This window comes from Eulemur rufifrons, chromosome 7 (assembly GCF_041146395.1).
Source record: "Eulemur rufifrons isolate Redbay chromosome 7, OSU_ERuf_1, whole genome shotgun sequence".
Taxonomy (NCBI): Eukaryota; Metazoa; Chordata; class Mammalia; order Primates; family Lemuridae; genus Eulemur; species Eulemur rufifrons.
This window is the reverse complement of record NC_090989.1, coordinates 8,188,788-8,209,275: the sequence shown is the minus strand read 5'-3', so window position 1 is coordinate 8,209,275 and position 20,488 is coordinate 8,188,788. Positions and strand designations below refer to the sequence as shown.

The following is a 20,488-nucleotide window of genomic DNA, read 5'->3' as shown; positions in this document are numbered from 1 at the left end:
GGTATTTTCACTTGCTCAAAGTTGTTACTCACATCTGTCTGATCTTGAACATCCATTATTTCTCTGACCTCACTCCTGCTACTCTCCCCTTGGTTCACTTTATGTTGGCCCCTTGGCATCCTCACTGTTCCTCAAACATGCCGGGCCCACTTCCACCTTGTACTTGCTCTTCCCTCTAGAACTTGCTCTTCCCTAGATTGTGCTTCCCCACAGTATTGACCAGCTTCCTAATTTCGTTTCATTCTGTATTACAAGTCCTGTTCTCAGTGAAATCTTCCCTGGTCACATTACCAAAATGTCACACAGAGACATTTCCTATCTTCTTTCCCTGTTGTACTTTTTTTCCTCTTAGCACTTATTATTGAGCATACAATATATAATATTTGAGTTACATTATTTATTGTGTCTTCCCAGTATAATGTGAGCTTCACAAAGGAAAAGTTTTTTAGTCTGTTTGGTTCACTTTTGAAGCCAGACTGCCTGACACTTATCAGGACTCAATAGTAAATATTTGTTGACTTAGTGAATGAATGAATCAAATACTAGATTGCAGTTGAAATGAATTAAGTGGCTTATCAACATTTATAGATGTTAAAGAAAAGCGTTAAATGAAAAAATCAGTAAAGCCATAACGTAGGCCTTTGATAGGTATAGGTATAGATGAGAATACATGTCAAACTCGTCGTGGCGGTTGCTTCTGGACAGTGAGGGAGGAAGAGGAGATTGGAAAAGAGTATAAAGGAGATTTTAACTATATCTGTATAGTTTTATTTCCTTTATCAAAAAAAGAATCCAAAACAAATACAACAAAATGTTAACAGTTAATTCTGGGTGTTTGTTTTATGAGTCTCTGTATTTTCCTAAATCATAAAAATCCTCAAAATTTTTAAAAAGTAGAATTTGAAATAAGACACAGAAAGATGTGTGTTTCATAATTCATTCCTGGTTTTACATAATTTGTTTTTAAAACCAGAGTGAGTAGAATCATAGAATCTTAAGGCCTTAGAGAATTTAATCTCATCTGTTACTTTGACTCCTGCTCTGTGGATAGATTTCATTAGATTAATTGTAGGTTTTAGTTTTATTTTGTTTAATGTTTTTTAAAAATGAACTTTTCCTTTAATAAATAGCATATGATAAAGCAGAAAAACAGAGTACAGAATATAGAGTAAAAGGGAAAAGGCAGCCTGGGGATCTTTTAAAAAGACAGATTTCTTTGCCTTTCCCCCCAAAATTGTGATTCAGGTTGCCTAGGAGTGTATCTAGGAGTATGGAGATTGTAAAATTCCCCAAGTGGACTTCTGCATCCAAATTTTGGAATCATTTTTTAAATGCCTCATTTTACACTTGACAAAATTGAGTCCCAGAGAGATAAAATGACTTTGGTGAGGTATCATGGCAAATAAAAGACAAAAGTGGATTTAGAAACCTACAGTGGATGGTGCTTCTGTTTGAGGGTGATCAGTTTGTTGCTGTTTTTTTTTTTTAATGAGTCCTTCTTTTGCCTGAAACAAAATCTTTGCTGATTACTGAACCTGGCATTTGGCAAGGCCTCTATCATATTTGTAGAATGAATGAAGGATATTATTCCAAATACTGAAATCCAGATCATGGTACTGGCTTTCCAGAGATACCTCGTGCCATTGAATCATTATCAATTTAAAAAAAGAGTATTAAAACTTTCTGAATTATTTTGAAGACTTTATTTATGGAGAATGTTTGTTCCTGTCTTATTTTCTCAAACACAAAATAAATTATTTACTCTTTTTTTTTATTGGGATGTTTTGTGATGTGTCATATAATTACAAAAATATTTGTGTAGATAAAAACACACAACCACTAGTAAGTATTCAAAAAAATGTGGCAACTATGTAACTAGGTTATTTTTCCTTTTATTTTACCAGAAAGGACTGCTCATTGAAGGATAGTTTAAACTTCAGAAGCAAAAGTAAATTGTGCAAGGTGTATTCTTTACTTTTATAAGAATTGTGCAACTTTAGAATTAATTATGAGCCTGAGTCCATGGAGTCATGCCTCTGAGATACAAGCCTGTAGAGGAAGGTACTCTGTAGATTTCTGTTCAAGGTGGGCCATTTTTTCCCCCTTCTTTCCCAATAGAGAAGACTGGTACAGTGTCATCTGTCTCTAGACTTACTTTTAGGCTTTAGGGAGAGTGAGTCATTTATCCTAAAGAATGAGAATTTTCATGGTGGAATCAACAGATATTTGTGGACATGTCTGTGTGCATTCCCTTTTGAGTATGTTATACAGGATACAAGCCAATAGCCTCAAGAACCTTTTAATTTTGAAGGGTATATTAGGACCCTCTTGTTCGTGAATGAAAGAAACCTAACTCAGATTTAGTGTAGGTAGAAAAGGGAATTTATTAGCTCATGTAATTGAAAAGTCCAGGGGTTAGCTTCAGGCATGGTTGGATCCAGATCTGAACACATTTTTCTCTGTTTCCTAGCTTTGCTTTCCTGTTTGTCAGCTTCCTGTTTAGTCTTTTTTCCCTCACTTCTCTCTCTGCATTTCATTTTACATGGGTTCTATTCCTATGTCCTCAAGTTCACTCATCTTTTCTTCTGCAGTATCTAATCTGCCTTTATTTCCATCCAATATATTTTTCATCTTCAATGCTATCGTTTTCATCTCTAGAAGTTAAATTTGGATCTTTTATGTGTTTCATGTCTTTATTTAATATGTTCAATCTTTCCTTCAGCTTCTTGAACATATGGGTTACAGTTACAATAACTTTTAATGTCCTTGTGTACTAATTCTATCATCTGCGTCATTTACGGGTTGTTTTCAATTGATTTTTCTCTTCATTACAGGCTATATTTTCCTTCTTTGGTAATTTTTGACTGGATGCCGCACATTGTGAATTTTACCCTTTTTGGTGCTGTATATTTTTCTGTAAATATTTTTGAGCTTTGTTTTGGGTGCAGTATAGTTACTCAGAAACAATTTAATTCTTTGGGGTCTTGTTTTCAGCTTGATAGGTGGGACCATAGTGGCATTTAGTCTAGGGCTAATTTTTGCCACTACTGAGGCAAAACTTCAGAGTACTGTACTTGATGGCCCATGAATTGTAATGTTTTCCATTCCGGTTGGTGGGAACAGGAATCATTCCTGGTTCTGTGTAAGTTCTGGCTATTGTTCCCTGTTAGTCTTTCAGATGGTTCTTTCTTTGGCCATGGGTAGTTGCCCCACATGCCTGTGCTGATCAGCACTCAGCTGAAAACTCAAGGGGAACCCACTGTAGTTCTCTGGAATTCTCTCTCTCTGCAGCTCTCTCCTTTCTGGTCCTCTGCCCTGTGAACTAGAGCTGCCTTGGTCCCCTGAACTGCCAGCTCTATCTCCTTGACTGAGAGAGATTGCCAGCCTCTGCCTAGGTTCCTTCCTCCTGAGCTGTAGCTTAGAAACTCAGTAAGCTGGAGCAGTCATAGGGATTATTTTATGTGTTTGTCATCTCTTAGGGATCACATTTGTTTCCTGATAATCCAATGGCTTGCAAGCTGTAGTTTCATCTCTTTTGTTTTTTGTTTGTTTGTTTGTTTTAGGTAGGAGGGTAAATCCAGTCCCTGTTACTCCATTTTGGTCAGAAGTGGAAGTTAGAGCATAGGCTTTCTTGGCTTCGTTTTAAAAAAGACTTTTGCCATGTAGTGGGAGCCCCAAACTGATACCGTCAATAGCTGTTAATTCCAGCAAAAAGAGAACCTCTCTTTATTATACATAAGTGAACCTAAGGGATGCCTCAGACTGATTCTGATTGAATCATGTGTCCACCTGTGGATCCATTGCTGTGACCTGGGAAATGGTGCAATTTGATTGGCCAGTCTCCTGGGTCACAGCCACTCTCCCTCCCTCCCATCCATTATTGGGAAGGGAGCACTAGAATGGACAGTCCTGCCATTACTGTGAGGAGTAGGGACATGATAGTTCTCAAGACGAGAGAATGCCAGGCCGATGAGCAGCAGGGAATGTCCATATATGTGATAGAGATTGAGATGGTGTCAGAGAAGAGCAAACCTTCATAATTGGGTTTAAGAAACTCTCTGAGATGCCTTCATTGAAACAACTCCTTTTTCAACCAGCAGAAGTTACACTGGGTTTCACAGGATTTAGGGAAAAAGATCTAATAAAAGTGAGGGAAGTGGGGGGAAAAGAGAAAGAAATAAAGTGTTCTCTACAAATTTAGCAGGTTTGGTTTTTGATCTGTCATCATTATTTCTTGTGCTAGCTGTGTTTTTTTATTTTTGCAGTTTCCTAAACTTTGAAGTTGACAAATGCCTAGGGTAGGATTTGACCTTCTAGCATATCTGAGAGTTCCCTTTATCTTACACCTCAAGTGTCAGGAAACAGAACCTTTAGCCCTTTAAAGGAAAATGGAATTTAACAAAATGTAATCTGCATTGGGAGCTTTGATTTAATCCTGAATAGTCTATAAAGGCTCCAGAACTCATAGGTCCACATGGACCTTTAATTTTGAAGGGCATATTAGGACCCTTCAAATGGTGCACTGGCGCAGGTTTGTTTATGCGTTGAAGCTGCATAAACACATGCCACATGATTGTTTCTGGTTTCTTTTAGTGAAAAGTTGATCTTTCTTAAAAGAGTCACTTACATTTGATTTTATATTTTCTCCTAGATTCTTATTGAATCAGAATGTTCTTTATAAAACGTATAGTAAAGAGGAAAGAGTTCTGGATCAGGTGTCATAAAATCAGGTTCTTTGGTTTGCCTCTAAATACATGTGACATTAGGCCACTTTCTAGCCTCTTCCTCTTATAAATCACCTCTCCAGTGGTACTGTGCCTAAAATGGGAGTTTGGTTTGTGAGTAGCTAGATGGGGTTGGTTGAGTTAATCCCAGGTTTTGGTACTATTAGCTTTCTTAGATTAAAAAGTTTATGTTTGATGCAGATGATTTCTAAAATGTGTAAATGAAGCTAGCAGGGATTTTGGTTCTGTAGCAAAAAACAAACAAAAAACCCTTATCATTGGAATTGAAAGTAAATCAGTGGTTTTTGGACTGTTTCTTAGAGCCAGAGAAAGTACACTTGGAGATAAAATAATTAAAAGCTGCTTGAAGGAGCGAGAGATGGATGGAAGATGTAGGGGTGCATCCTTCGTCCGTGCCTGTGCTCTCCAGAGATGTTGGAGAACTACCACACAAACTGATCATTCTTCCAGCTCTCAAAACCTTTTACTTTTTCCAAAATGTAGGGAATGTAATGACCTTGAGACTATTACTGCCTTAAAGTATTTTGGAAAAATTACTTACAGTGAAGGACTTTATACTTTATCTGGCACAAAATACTATATTTCATTCTTTATTAGTAAAACATAACAAAAGTTGGATTCTTTCCTGGGGTACAAAATCTTTTAAGCAAAAATATTGATCCTTAATTATTAAAAATTGTTTACTAATTTATAACTTTTCACTTAGCTCATTAGGTCATTTTATTTCCTGAGGTATTAACATTTTTATTTTTCATTACTAGCAGCCTAATCTAATATTTTAAGCAATGAATCAGTTCTCAAGCAAAACATTTTTCCTTATCTATTTTCTTTAACTTAAACATATGTTTGAGAAAAAAATAAATTTATCTTTTTGGAACAGGGTCATTATCGTTATTGTGATGCTCTTTCTATGCTGGGGGAATATGACTGGGCCCTGCAAGCAAACATAAAAGCTCAAAAACTCTGTAAAAATGACCCTGAGGGAATCAAGGATCTAATTCAGCAGCATGTAAAGTTACAAAAACAAATAGAAGACTTACAAGGTATTTCACCTAAGATTCTTTGGTTATAGTCAAATTCCCTTTAAAACTTTGGAAGGTGGGTTTCTTGGATTAATGGAAGATCATAAATCAATTCTCAGATAATTTGTCCTTATTTTGTTTTGTTGGTTACGTCAGTTAAGTTTTCCATTTCTATCTGTGTAGAGTTACATTAATGTTATATTTCATTAGGTAATTTTAAATGATTTGTATTTTTTATTTGACACAGACAGCAATCAAATTGTTATTATTTATTCTTCTGTAGAAAAATAGCCTTTCCAGAAATTTCCAATAAAATAAAAGCTTTTTATTTAAAATTTTTTCCTTCATTATTAAAGTTATTTTCTGAAGAAAAGGCCCCTCAGTAGAGTTGCTTAATGTTTGCACCAGGTTTGTGGCTAATTCTATAGTGTACTGAACACGTATACATATATTTTATATATATAGCAAAAATTGGCTGGGCAGCCTAGGAGTTGCAGATTTTCATTCTGCCCTTGTTTTCTCTTTTAAGTCATTTTGTCTTTTCCAATGCTTGAAATTCCCTTACTTTACGTTTTTAGCACATAGGTGTTTCCTGTTTTTTCTTCTTTGGGTATTAGTGTCTTATGGAGCTGAGCTGAACAATTCTATTTCCCTGGTAGATGTTGTCATCCAGCATAACATGATTATAAGATTGTGAGCTCCTTGAAGACAGGTACCTTCTCTGATTCAAATTTATATATTGCTGTCATCTTGTCAGTGATCACGTGTAATGGAATGTCAGACAAGGTTTATGTAACTTCTTGTTGACACCATCCTAAACTAAAGACATCTATAAATATAAAATTGCTTAGGTTTGCTTTTCAATTTTCTAAATTTGACAGTTTTTAAAATCAGCTTAAAGGAAATTTGAAAATCTTTTGAAATCTTTGCTACCAACCATTGATCACTCTGTGTGTGTGATTGACTTTTATAGGTCGAACACCATATAAGAATCCAATTAAAGCCTTTTATGAAAGTAGGTGAGTTAATAGCAGGTCAGTAGCTGCTTCTTGGAATAGCTTTGCCCCATGAATTTAAGAATCACTTGTATTTGATACTTCAAGCTAATAACAACCACAGTAAAGTTGGGGATGGAAGGAAGAGAGGCGGTTCATGTTTAAGATCAGGTTTCCTGTAAGTTGTCAGATTTATGTTGCTGACTGTTTTGCTCAACCATTTGGATATGTACATATTGGAGATCAGTAGCCAAAGTCTATGGGAAAAGAGGGGTGATGTGTTAATTGAACATTACTGTGCTAGAATGGGACCAGTTCAGCCACAAGGGTCCTGGCAACAGAGAGCTGGGACACAGCCTGTGCCTTGTGCCCTTCACCTCTGTCCTGGAAACATCTGCCTCCAGCCTCCTGATGTCTTTCAAAGGCTAAGATACTTCCTGTTAAAAACAGGCAACAAATAGACTTGAGTATGCTCACAAGAAAACAAATAGTAAGCTAGGCATGGTGGCTCACCCCTGTAATTCTGGCACTCTGGAAGGCCGAGGTGGGAGGATTCCCTGAGGTCAGGAGTTTGAGACCAGCCTGAGCAAGAACGAGACCCCGTCTCTATGAAAAATACAAAAATTAGCCAGTCATCGTGGTGTGCACCTGTAGTCCCAGCTACTTGGAAGGCTGAGGCAAGAGGATCGCTTGAGCCCAGGAGTTTGAGGTTGCAGTGAGCTGTGATGATGCCACTGCACTCTACCCAGGGTGAGAGAATGAGATTCTGTCTCAAAAAAAACCAAAAAGTAGCCAGGATTCTACCTTTGCTATTTGGCAATTAAAATAGATTAAGATTTTTTTCACATATTTGTTTAGTTGCCAAGGATATTGAAGCTACTAATTCTGTAGAGTGCTGAACATACAGACGTATATATCTATCTATATAGTACAGAAACTGGCTGTGCTGGCTTTAATTTAAATATGATTTAAATATCTAAATTTAACCTAAGTTAGGATATTTAAATTTAAAACAAGAAGACTTAGTTATTTTAACATTAGAACCAAGAATATTTTTTTGAATTGTTCTTAATTTATTTTGAGTTTAATACCAAATTTAAAATAATGTTATAAAGCCCCCATCTTAGAGGTAGAAAATCTTTTTAAAACAGTTATTCCTTGCTTTCAAGCAAAAGATTATGATTGCTGCAACCTGTTTGAAGGATAACTGTTTAAAAATCCTTAATGATTAATAGGAATAAAATTATCATTTCTTTTATCCCCTTCCTTAGGGCCTCCACATCTAGGAGTTTGTCAGCACCTAGATTTAGTACTTCACTTAACTTTGTGGAGAAGGAAAGAGATTTCAGAAAAACTAAGCACGCGATGGCAAACGGCGGTAACCAGAATCTAAAGGTAAGCTCCATTAAAAACTAACGTTATTTCAAGGGTAGATATAGTCTGTTCTTAATGGTATCTGGGAACTAAAAAAATGTCTCATATTTTCACAATAATATTTTGGTCACAATGGAAACCAAATTTTTGGTAATATGAACCCCTCTTTGCCTGTTGATATCAAAAGAATGATTCTCGTTTTAATAAATAATCTGGCTATCTCATACAAGTACATAAGTGGACTATTTCAAAGTCACAGATAAAAAATATTTTTTCTATATATCATTTTGCCACTTAGTCCTCTCTGTATGTCCTCCCTTTACATGTCTCCCAACCAGTCACTTGGGAATGAGTGACAGTGGGGTCTGGTGGGCAAGTCACTTCCACCCCTCACGGTAGTTTGGATTTTTCTTTATCTCCCTTTTCCATTTTGCAGTCTACTTGCCCACCTGACAATGCACGAGCCCACCTGCCCAACCTGTGCTCTGCTGGGGCCTTGGAGGCACCCTGTTGCCCACCTCTGCCTAAGGTGTTTCTGCAGCCTTTGATGCCCTTAACAGCAGTGGTCCTGGCCCTTGATTCATGGCTGTGCTCAGCAGAAGTCTCAGTCTGATGTTTTCTCCAGAGTGCAGCTAGGGCTGTAGCCTGGCTCTGTGATTAGGTGTCCCAGATAAACTATATCTGAGTTTTTTTTTCTGAGCTGTAGTTTATGCAAAGCTCAGCAGCTTTCGCCAAGTCCTCATTTGTCTTTTCAGGGTTTGAGGAAAGAAAAAGGAAACGGTATTTTGGCATTGAGTGGGTGATAGGCATTGAAGGGAACTTTTCCAACCCACTGTGTAGTCCTTTTGTTGATAACATTGAAAATCTCCAGACTCTTGTGGTCTCCCACTGGTGCTTCCCTGGTCAGGGGTTGGGCGCTGCTTCCTGAAGGGGTTGGTGTCATTTGAAGACGTAGCAGGGGACTTCACCTGGGAGGAGTGGCAGGACCTGGATGATGCTAGGAGGACCCTATACAGGGATGTGATGCTGGAGACCTACACCAGCCTGATATCTAGGGGGCACTGTATTCCCAAACCTGAGGTGATCTTCAAGCTGGAGCAAGGAGCAGAGCCTTGGGTCATTAAAAAAACCTCCCAAACTGAATCTCCCAGATGTCTAGATAGTTGATGACCTAATTGAGAGGAGCCAAGAAAGTCACAGTAGACCTTTGTGACAAAGTGAAATCACCAGTGGCAACACATCGTATAAGGAGAAGGTGGAATCAGGAAAAACATGCAATTTAAGCTCAAACCATATACCAAAACTGATTATAAATAATGGAAATTATTCAGGAATGAGGCCTGAGGAGTTTAATATATGTAGGTATGGATTGTTCCCTGGTGATCCTGCTGAGATGCATGCTGGAATGAGACCTGATGCCCATGATATAACTGGAATATCCCTCAGCAGTCATGAGCATCTTAATGAGGATCACAAGATCCTAACCGGGCAACAGCATTTTAAATATAGTGGACAACAAAAAGCTTTTAACCAGGAGGCACCATTATTGACACACAAGGGGCTTCACATGGGAGGAACCTTCTGTAAATATAATGAATGTCAGAAAGCCTGTCGTAAGTCAGTTTTCATTGCCCAAGAGATAACTCAGGTAGGGGAGAGAACTTCGGAATGTAATGTATGTGGGAAAACATTCTCTAAAAAGCGTGTACTCACTGAACATCAGAAGATACACAGGAAAGAAACCTTATACGTGTAGTGAATGTGGGAAAACCTTCGTTAAAAAAATCATGTGTTATAAAACATCAGAGAATACATACAGGGGAGAAAGCTGTATGTGTATGCATGTGGCATATGTGAGAAATGCTTCTGTGAGAAGTCAGCCCTGACAGCTCAGCAGAGAATCCACACAGAGGAAAAGCCCTATCAATGTAATGAATGTGAAAAAACCTTTTGCCAGAGCTCAGCACTCAGGGTACATCAGGGTATTCACACAGGGGAATGGCCCGTGAATGTAGTGAATGTGGGTTAACACTCCTCCATATCAGCCCTCACTGTACATCAAAGAATTCACATAGGTGAGGAGTCATATGAGTGTAAAGAATGTATAAAATCTTTCTACCAGAAATCAGCCCTCACTGTACATCAGAGAACTCACACAGGTGAGAAACCCTGTGAATGTAAAGAATGTAGGCAATCTTTCTACCAAAAGTCAACCCTCACTGCACATTAGAGAACTCACACAGGGGAAAAACCCTATGCACATGATGGATGTTGAAAAGATTTTCACCAGAAGGCACACCTCAGGTTGCATCAGTGTATGCACACAGGGGAGAAACCGCATGCGTGTAGGCAATGTGGGAAAACCTTCTACCAGAAGGCAGTCCTGATTACACATCAGAGGACTCACACTGGGGAAAGACCCTATGAATGTAATGAATGAGGAAAAACATTTTGCCAGAAGTCAACCCTAAGCATGCATCAGGTTACTCAGGTGGGAGAAACCCCATAAATGTAATGAATGTGGAAAAGCTTTTTGCCATAAGGCAGTCCTCCGTATATCTGACAGAACTCATATAGGTGAGAAACTATTATGGAAATGCATTGAATATTACTTGGCACCTGGTAAAGAATATACAACCAGTAGCTATGATGATGGTGGTGGCTACTGTCATAATTTACAAAATGACTCTGTAAGAACTTGGTAGTAGCCAGTAAGAGACTGATATTTGGCTACTTGAGAGCCACCTTCCATATTTTGACAAAGTCCTGATTTGGTTTTCTTGCCCACTTTTACACAGATTTATGGATTTATCTTGGTTGAGCTTTATGATTAGCTAAGACTGATCTTTTTTGTAGTGATCCCATGGGGCTGAGCATGTGCCCTAACTCTGTCCAGTGACTTACTGGGAGGATTCTATGGCATGTCTGTGAAAGATCCCTTAAAGGACAAGAGAGACATGGAAATGATGGTTTTTCTGCAATAGGGCATTGATCTTTGTGGCAATGTCCCAAGAATGCATATTTCAGCCTTCAGGTGTGGGGCCTGATGATGGCAGGGAAGATCGCTGGAGAACCAGGGTGAATGATGATGTGATAGGATCTGGTGTCTCTCTTGTAAGGACAACAGTCCTGTGGGATTAGGGCCCGGTGCCATGACCTCATTTGACCTTAAATACCTCTTTAAAGTCCCCATCTCTAAATACAGTCCATTGGGGGTTAGGGTTTTCACATGTGAATTTTAGAAAGACACAAACAGTCCATTAACACCCACTGATTTGAAATACCATCTCCATCACATACTAAGTTATTATTTGAAGTGCCTGTTTTTATCTGCCCAACATTCCATCCAGGATTGGGGTGAGTCTCCTGTGCCCTCTGTAATTGTGGTATTTGCAGATTTGTTTATGTGTGGTCCTGGAGCTGCCCACACTATCAGGAGTCTGTGTTTGTGGGGTGGAAAGAGACTGATGAGGGTGTCCTGGTGATGTAAAAGTCTGATTGGTCTGGACACTTCTGAGGCCTGCAGCACCTGTCTGTGTCTGTGGTTGATATTGCACCTGCATGTTCTTTTCCTTAGTTTGTTTTCCCTACTCTGTCAAGGTTGTTTACTCCTGTTGGTGCTTGAGTCTTGACTTGACAGAGTTTATCTGGCCTGTGTCTGCCTTTTTGTTTTCACTGAACAATTTACAGAAACTTGTATATAAATTTGATAATGTCTAAATTTATAGTAGCTTTACAATGCCTTTAATGTACTGTAGAATAATCTTTTCATTATTCTCCCTAAAAAAAAAAAAAATCTCCAAGAAGCTATATTCAGTTAGGGAGAGAAGCATAGGGAAAGATGTGATAGTGTTAATTCAATACAGACATTATTGAACAACTGCCATGTCAGGCATAACACCAGGCATCAGAAATAGAATTGTCGTTCAAGAATTTGTCATAATCATATCATGATCTCTTATCATTAGTTGTCATTTTGTTTGCTTGTTTATACATTTAGGCTTAATAACTAGCTGCATATTGTAAGTGCTTGGGTGAATTCTGTTCTATTCTGAATTCTATTATATAGCTATTGAATTCTTCATGGCTGTATTTTTGTGTGTGTGTGTGTGTATGTGTGTGTGAAAGTCTCACTAATTTTATCCTCATGGGTAGGTGGTAGATGAGGCTTTGAAGGCAGATGATTGTGACTGTCATCCTGAATTTCCACCACCGTCAAGTGAGTATTTTCTTTTCCTGTATAAGTTATTACCAAGTAAATGTGGTGTTGCCTAAAATTTTATGCCCTAAAATTTGCACAGGCCTCATTTTTATTTGCTGTTGTTGTCCTTTTACTTTATAATGCTTCTATATTAAGAAAACATTGAATATTTATTTGAAGTCAATGTTTAGTTCTTTTATAATATTTGATTAATTTTGGAAATCCAAATGAAAGGAATGGAAAAGGTGAAGCACATAGCTCTTTTTGGTCTGCTGCTTAGTTTTCTGTAGGCCTTTGTTTCTTATTATTGAAAATTTTCATTATTTGCCTCCCTTCCTCTCAACTGCCTTTTTTAGACCTTTTTTTCCTAATTGGTCTCCTCTTATGAAAGTTTAATACCACCGATACTGTTTATGTACTATGTGTGCATCTGATAGAAAGAGTTAGATTTTTCTCTCAATGACTAATTTTTACCCTGACAGGGATTATATTGTGCCTATTGAGAATGGATGTTTGTCTTAGTCCATTGGAGCTGCTATAACAAAAATACCACAAACTGAGTAGCTTATAAACAATAAATATTTACTTCTTACATTTCTGAAGGCTGAGAAATCCAGCATGGTGCCAGCAGATTAGGTATCTGGTGAGGGCCCTCTTACTAATCTTTTTGCTGTGTCCTCATGTAGTAGAAGGGGCAAGAGAGCTCTCTGGGGTGTCTTACAATGGCACTAATCCCATTCATGAGGGCACTGCCTCATGACCTAATCACCTCCCAAAGGCTCTACCTCCTACCCTTACCTTGGAAATCCGGTTTTCAACATAGGAATCTGGGGGAGGTGGGGAGATGCAGAAATTCAGACCATAACAATGCTTTAGGCTAATTCTGATTTATTTTAAGTTTTGTGTGCTCCTGTGTGTTTATGCACCTAATAAACACATAGACACACAACAGGACCTCATTACTTGGAATCATTGGAAGATGAAGGGTTATAGAGAAGTGAATATTCATGCTTCAGTTATTTCTGAATCTTTATACTACCAGATTTTGATGAAAATCTTTCTAAATTTGATTACGTGTTTTCCTGCTTTTTAAAACAGAGTTTAAGAAAATACAGATTTTCTTTTTTTTTTTTTTTTTTTGAGACAGAGTCTCATTCTGTTGCGCTGAATAGAGTGCTGTGGCATCAGCCTAGCTCACAGCAACCTTAAACTCCTGGGCTCAAGCAATCCTCCTGCCTCAGCCTCCTGAGTAGCTGGGACTACAGGCACATACCATGACACCTGGCTAATTTTTCTATTTTTTGTAGAGATGGGGTCTTGCTCTTGTTCAGGCTGGTCTTGAGCTCCTAAGCTCAAGCAATCCTCCCACCTCGGCCTCCCAGAGTGCTAGGATTATAGGTGTGAGCCACCGCAGCAACTGGCCCAAATACCGACTCCTGTTTTCTCAAGATTGTTATTGTATGCAACAGTTATTTATCTTAGGCTTTCATGTAGTATTCTTTCCAGGGTTTTTGAGGTGAGATTGTTGATCTTCTAGTTAGTAATCCCGTTACTCTCTTCTCCTTTCTTGTGTTTGTTGGTTTGTTGGTTTTCTTTTCAGTGGTTTTGCTTCTGGCAACCATTTCTGTCTTTTGCTACTGTTCCATCTTCTCTTAAGCTCCATTTCTGTATACTCACCTACTTAGCACTGAGCATTTCTATTTGGTTAGCACTTTCGTATAATTATAGACTGGGGAAACTCTGGCAGTTGTCTTACCTGATGTAATTCTAACAGCATGTGAAACATCTTTGAGGATAAAACTTTTTTTTGGAAGACAGCTTTTAATTTATTGATATTATCTTAGGCCATTAGTATCAGAGAGCACATTTAAATAAATAATTTAAATACTATCCGCCCTTCAGCATCTACACTCAGGTGAAGAAATTGAGGCCTCAGGGTTAGGGTTAAGTAGTTTTGCCCAAGGTCACGTAGCAGAAATCAAACTAGAACTCTTCTGCTTTCCAGAAGCTTCTGTTGTTTTCTCTGAGGCTACCAAAACTAGCTCAGGCTCTGATTCCCTCCTTGTTACACTGGCTCTGACTTGTCTCTGTGCTCTTTCCCCAAATCTTCCATCAAATACACTCTGTCCCTCCTGCCGTACTAACTCTTCTACACAGCTTCGAGCATGTCACACCCCTGCCCAGAAACATGCCTTGGCTTCCTACTCCTGCCAGTGGAATAACAGCTGGGCTTCAGAGTCGGAGGATCTGAAGCTAAGAGTCTGTGAACACTCACCCGTGCTTGGCCAAGCAACCCCTTTTCAGCCTCCCACCCTCATTGAGCTCTTCAGATCACAAAGGTTTACTTGGTGTTTCTAAAATGAACTCCACTCTTGGGTTTAGGTCATTGTATACCCAAATCCTGCTTGTTCCTCAGAACCAAACACAAATGCTGCATTCTCACAAATGTTTTTCCCCAACTACTCCAGCTTAAGTGACTTCTCTCTCTCTGAGTTGTGAGAGAAATTACTGACTGTGGAATTCATATGTCAGCAACAATACAGTATCTTCTTTCCTTCTTAAGGGTGATTGTTGTTCAGTTACTGAAGTGATGTGTCTTTTCATCACATCTGATTGTCAACTACCTGAGAATAGGAGCTATCACCTGTATTTCTGTATATCTATTGTAGACTTAATAATTATCATTATTATAATTTATTATTATAATAATATTATACCATACATAGAAAAACAGTATCAGTAGCTTCTATTTTGGCTTACCTGTTTATAGGTACACACACCGACAATATCAGTTTACATGTTTTTTTATTGTTTTACTCTGGAACTTACAGAGTTTCATGTACAGATTTTAGGAACAAATACTTTTGTATTCACAGGTCAGCCTCCCAAACACAAAGGAAAACAAAAATCTCGAAATAATGAATCGGAGAAGTTCAGGTATGTTTTTCCTCTGAGGTATGATTATTTTTCCTAGTGTACTCTTCCCAAGAAAAAGGAAAAGAACTTTTCAAGGTTTTTCAAGTTATTAGCGACTTTTACATATGTGCATTATGGCGAGTACCAAAATCCCTTTCAAGTATCAAAGACTTATCTTTAGAAGAGGATAATTTTTTGCAAAAGCATTATTAATCCTGGATGTTAATACCAACTTCTGAAAGTCATATAAAATAATCAGTGTTAAGTTTTTTCAATTCCAAAGTATTTGCTCCTAAAATGAAAACACATTCAGAGAGGTGTAAGGTGAAGATTAAGTCTCCTTCCCTGCTCTCCTCATTTTACTTCCCACAGTCTCTGCTGTAGGGCTGCCCTCAGAACGCACTGGTAACTGTTTCTTGGCTATCAGGAAACTTACACTGCGCATACAGGCGTGGGTATATGTATATTCAGATGCCCTTTTGAGTAATTATCATTAGGAGAAAATAATTTTTTTTTTTTTTTTTTTTGAGACAGAATCTCACTCTGTCCCCCTGCCAAAGCATAATGGCATCATTTTAGCTCACTGCAACCTCAAACTCCTGGGCTCAACTGATGCTCTTGCCTCCTGAGTAGCTGGCACCACAGGCACACAACACCACACCTGGCTAATTTTTCTATTTTTAGTAGAGACAGGGGTCTCACTCTTGCTCAGGCTGGTCTCAAACTCCTGACCTCAACTAATCCTCCTGCCTCGGCCCCCCAGTGTGCGAGGATTACAGGTATGAGCCACCATACCCGGCCAATGAATTCTGACCACTCAAAAAATCAGTTCCACCAAGCATCTCCACCAAAATTGACAATAGGGACTCTTGCCACTTGTCTTTATTCCACCATTGCCTACAAAGATATAAATCGATTGCAAAGTGAAATTGTGACCTTACAATACAGAAGTTCATGAAGTGAATCAAAGTGATGTTGGAGAAACAGCAAAGCCATGTCTGCTATGGTTACACTGGTTGTCAGTTTTCTATTCGTCATTTCTTAAGGCTGAATCCATGATAGGTGGTTCAAGGAGAATGATTTCACTATCAAAACACTAAGAAAAAAATTGGAGTAAAGCCCCAATTTTTTCCAAAAAGGACCATTTTCTGGATGCTGCTACTAAAATTAAATACAAAGCAAAGACATAGTATATTCTGTTATTCTGTTATTTAGTAGAAAAATCCTGAGTCAGTCTTCCTGCGTCTCCCGCCCCCTAAAGAAACCAGATCCTATTACATGATCTTTTTTTTAGTGCATAGTACTAATTTTAACTTGTTTTGTTAAAGATAAATTTATTTTCTATTCAGGAATTCTCGTGACTGTTTACTCAGTATTTTAAATGGCTTTCAGTAATTATATTTTTTGTTTATATAAGTAGGACTATTTTATTTTAAAATGATTAAAAAAATGGTTTTTTCTTTTAGTTCTAATTCACAGTTGACTTTACCAGTAGATTTGAAAAACATCTTGGAGAAACAATTTTCGAAATCTTCAAGAGCTGCACACCAGGTAATGGAGAAGACTTTTCCAATGGAAAAAACAAACTCTTTAAACAAAACATTTTTCACATGAATAAAGTTCTAGTCATGTATGTCTCTAAGATTTATTTTTTATAATTTTAGCTATAGATATATAATTTAATATATGATTGCTAAGAATCTGAACTATCACTAATTTAAATATTAACTTGGTAATTATGTTAGCTACAGGTTTAACTAATGGTTAACACTGCAGAATTGTTTGCTTCCCAAAGACTTAACAGCAAAGTATCAACTTTAAATATTTTTAAAAATATTTAAATACTTGCTGTTTCATATACTATAAAATCATTAAAGACCAAACTTTTTGTTTTTTTCTTTGAATGATTTCACATTAATTAGATAACTTTGTCTGTAAAATTCTTTCTTTAGTGATGAAAAATGTACAATAACATGGACTAGATTACTTCTTTCAGAATATGTGGGCCAGTTTTTAGGTATACATAACAGATGTCTTAACAAAGCACTGAAATAGATCTCTAATCATTTGCATAAAAACATTTTTAGAATTTCTTACAGTTGGAGATTTTTAAGTTATTCCTTCTTACATTGATTTTACTGACTCTAAAAATCATGAAGGACTTATATAGAAGACAGCCAGTGAAGATAAAAAGACTACTTAAGTAAATATGATAGTTATTTTTGAGCCTCCATTTGTTCATTTAACACATTTTTATCGAGGCCCTCCAATTTGCTAAAGAATGAGAGAAAGTGGGTTTATGGTGATATGATTCAGCCTGCTCTGGTAGAGCTTTCAGTACAGATCATTTATGTTGTAGTATATTGAGGGAAATAATTTCCAGTGAAAACACGAGGCTATGTGCATCTGCTTTCTAGAATGAGAAAGAGATTAAAATCAAATTAGTTCATACAAAGCTAATAAGTAGTATTTGTGGGAATAGTACATCATCTTCTGTAACTTCAAATTCATATCTTAAAATAAATATGGCTATCATTGGGCTTTTTAAATACTATAACAATTACCAAGTTTATGTAAGAGCTGCTCTTTTCCTTGCATATTCTGTGGTAAAGTTCTCCTGAACATTGATTCATTGGTCAGAAGCCAGTAGAAAGCTTTTCTTGGCCCGGCGCGGTGGCTCACGCCTGTAATCCTAGCACTCTGGGAGGCCGAGGCGGGTGGATTGCTCAAGGTCAGGAGTTCGAGACCAGCCTGAGCGAGACCCCGTCTCTACTAAAAATAGAAACACATTATATGGACACCTAAAAATCTATATAGAAAAAATTAGCCGGGCATAGTGGCGCATGCCTGTAGTCCCAGCTACTCGGGAGGCTGAGGCAGTAGGATCGCTTGAGCCCAGGAGTTTGAGGTTGCTGTGAGCTAAGCTGACGCCACGGCACTCACTCTAGCCTGGGCAACAAAGTGAGACTCTGTCTCAACAACAACAAAAAAAAAAAAAAAAAAGAAAGCTTTTCTTGGTGGGTGACCAAACTGCTTTTCCCTCTGTGCTTTGTGCAATGGGGTGTCCTTTTGAATCTTTATTGTTGGGAATAATGAGGAATATGACATACATATTTGCATTTTCTGCTCCACTGAATGGTGTGCAAGTGCATGGCAAGGAGTGAGGAGATTTTAGGCTTAATGTCTAGTCGTGGTTTTCCAATTTTTAGGGAACTTTTGTGACATAGAGCTATTACCACGTATCTAAAATCTGAATTCAAGTTATAATGGATGTGCACATACGTATTCAAATAAGTTTTTCCCACTTTATCTAAGAATACATTACAGCAATTTTGTTTTTGTTTTTTATTTCTTATGTTCTTCCTTTTGCATTTCACTTATTGATAGCTCTCCCAATAATTTTATCTAGTTATAGTCAAGTACATGTTAGGCAGGAGAGTTAAAAATTGAAATATCCATTGCTTGCTTAGAATTAAGGTTTGTTTCAGAGCAGGATGGCAGTTGTTAAAATCTGATAGTTATCAGTACATTGATTGCATGTTCTTATGTGTAATTGTTCTAGTCCCAAACAGTTTACTTATTTAAATGATGGCTGATGTTTTCTGTACATGTTGTTAAAACTTTAAAATGCTGTTTAGTCTGGAAAGCAAGCAAGGCTTAGCACCATGTAGTGTAAAATGAATCACCCTTGTCACGGGCAGTGGCAGAGGTGTTGGAATTAAGATGATGAAGCAGTACATTTTAATTTTCACTTTAAGTGCTGAAAAAGGAATATAATGTGTAAAGAGTAGTTTGAATATTTATTTAAATATTTTATTACTAGTTATAAAATATTACTGATGGACTTGGCATCTTACATTTTAAACTAAAAATGTATAGATTTGGATTACTGAAATAGAATTTCTTTTTGGCAGGATTTTGCTAATATAATGAAAATGCTGAGAAGCTTAATTCAAGACGGGTACACAGCCCTGTTAGAGCAGCGCTGCCGCAGTGCTGCACAGGCCTTCACAGAGTTGCTGAATGGTTTAGATCCTCAAAAAATAAAGGTAAAATTGCGTGTCATGACTCAGTAGTAATGCACCTCAGATGAATATAGGAGAGAATCGAGGCTTTAACTCATTGTATTACTATGTCTTAGAGCTTGCTGAGATTGGCTGAATCTACTCCAGGTTGTGGGAAGCAGGTAGTGCTAAAATTCAGATTTTAATGGTTAACACGTTTGGGTTCATTAGAATAGCTGGCCTGTTCTCTTCTTTAAAGTACTAAATCAAGAATTTGGACTCACTTTAGCCACATCTTTTCCTCCAGAAACTATAGGTATACCTGATTTTATTGTGCTTCACAAATACTGTGTTTTTTACAAGTAGAAGATTAGTAGCAACCTTGTGTCAAGCAAGTCTGTTGGTGCCATTTTTGCAAAAGCATGTGTTCATTTTGTGGCTCTGTGTTTAAATTCTCACAACATTTAAAACATTTTCATTATTATTATCACCATGTCTGTTCTGGTGATCTGTAATCAGTGATCTTTGATGTTACTATTATAATTGTTTTGGGGTGCCACAACCTGTACCCATATATGATGGCAAACTTAATAAGTGTTGTATGTGGTGTGTGTTCCACTGACTAGCCTTCCCCCACCCCCGACCCTCCCCTGACTTTCACTCTCTCCTCAGGCCTCCCTATTCCCTGAGATGCAACAGAATTGAAATTAGGCCAATTGACCTTACAGTGGCCTCTAAGTGTTGAAGTGGAAAGGAAGAGTTGAACATCTCTCACTTTAAATCAAAAGCTAGAAATGATTAAGCTTAGGGAGGAAGGCATGTCGAAAGCTGAGATAGGCCAAAAGCTAGGCTCTTGTGCCATACAGTTAGCCAAGTTGTTAATGCAAAAAAAAGTTTTGGAAGGAAATTGTAAGTGCCACTCCAGTGAACATACAAATGACAAGAGAGCATTGTTGCTGTGATGATGAAGAACGTTTTGGTGGTCTAGATAGAAGATCAAACCAGCCACACCATTCCCTTAAGCCAAAATCTAATCCAAAACAAAGCCCTGACTCTCTTCAATTCTATGAAAGCTGAGCGAGGTGAGGAAGCTGCAGAAGAAAAGTTGGAAGGTAACAGAGGTTGGTTCATGAGGTTTAAGAAAAGAAGCCATATTCATAACATAAAAGCAGCAAGTTATCCAGAAGTTCTAGCTAAGATGATTGATAAAGGTGACTACACTAAAGAATAC

General features: G+C 37.7%; 1 protein-coding gene and 1 pseudogene across 2 annotated transcripts in view; both read left to right on the top strand.

Moving 5' to 3' along the window:
- TTC3 (tetratricopeptide repeat domain 3) overlaps positions 1-20,488 on the top strand; it is a 112,947-nt gene that overhangs the window by 33,268 nt on the left and 59,191 nt on the right. For both annotated transcript variants that reach the window (XM_069474954.1, XM_069474953.1), the window contains 7 exons: positions 5,626-5,788; positions 6,741-6,786; positions 8,034-8,157; positions 12,292-12,355; positions 15,214-15,274; positions 16,720-16,804; positions 19,168-19,302. In XM_069474954.1, the coding sequence (XP_069331055.1) occupies positions 5,656-5,788; positions 6,741-6,786; positions 8,034-8,157; positions 12,292-12,355; positions 15,214-15,274; positions 16,720-16,804; positions 19,168-19,302 (648 nt within the window). In that variant the 5' untranslated portion in view covers positions 5,626-5,655. The remainder of the gene's footprint in view (positions 1-5,625; positions 5,789-6,740; positions 6,787-8,033; positions 8,158-12,291; positions 12,356-15,213; positions 15,275-16,719; positions 16,805-19,167; positions 19,303-20,488) is intronic.
- On the top strand, positions 8,269-9,303 carry LOC138387720 (zinc finger protein 39 pseudogene; annotated as a pseudogene).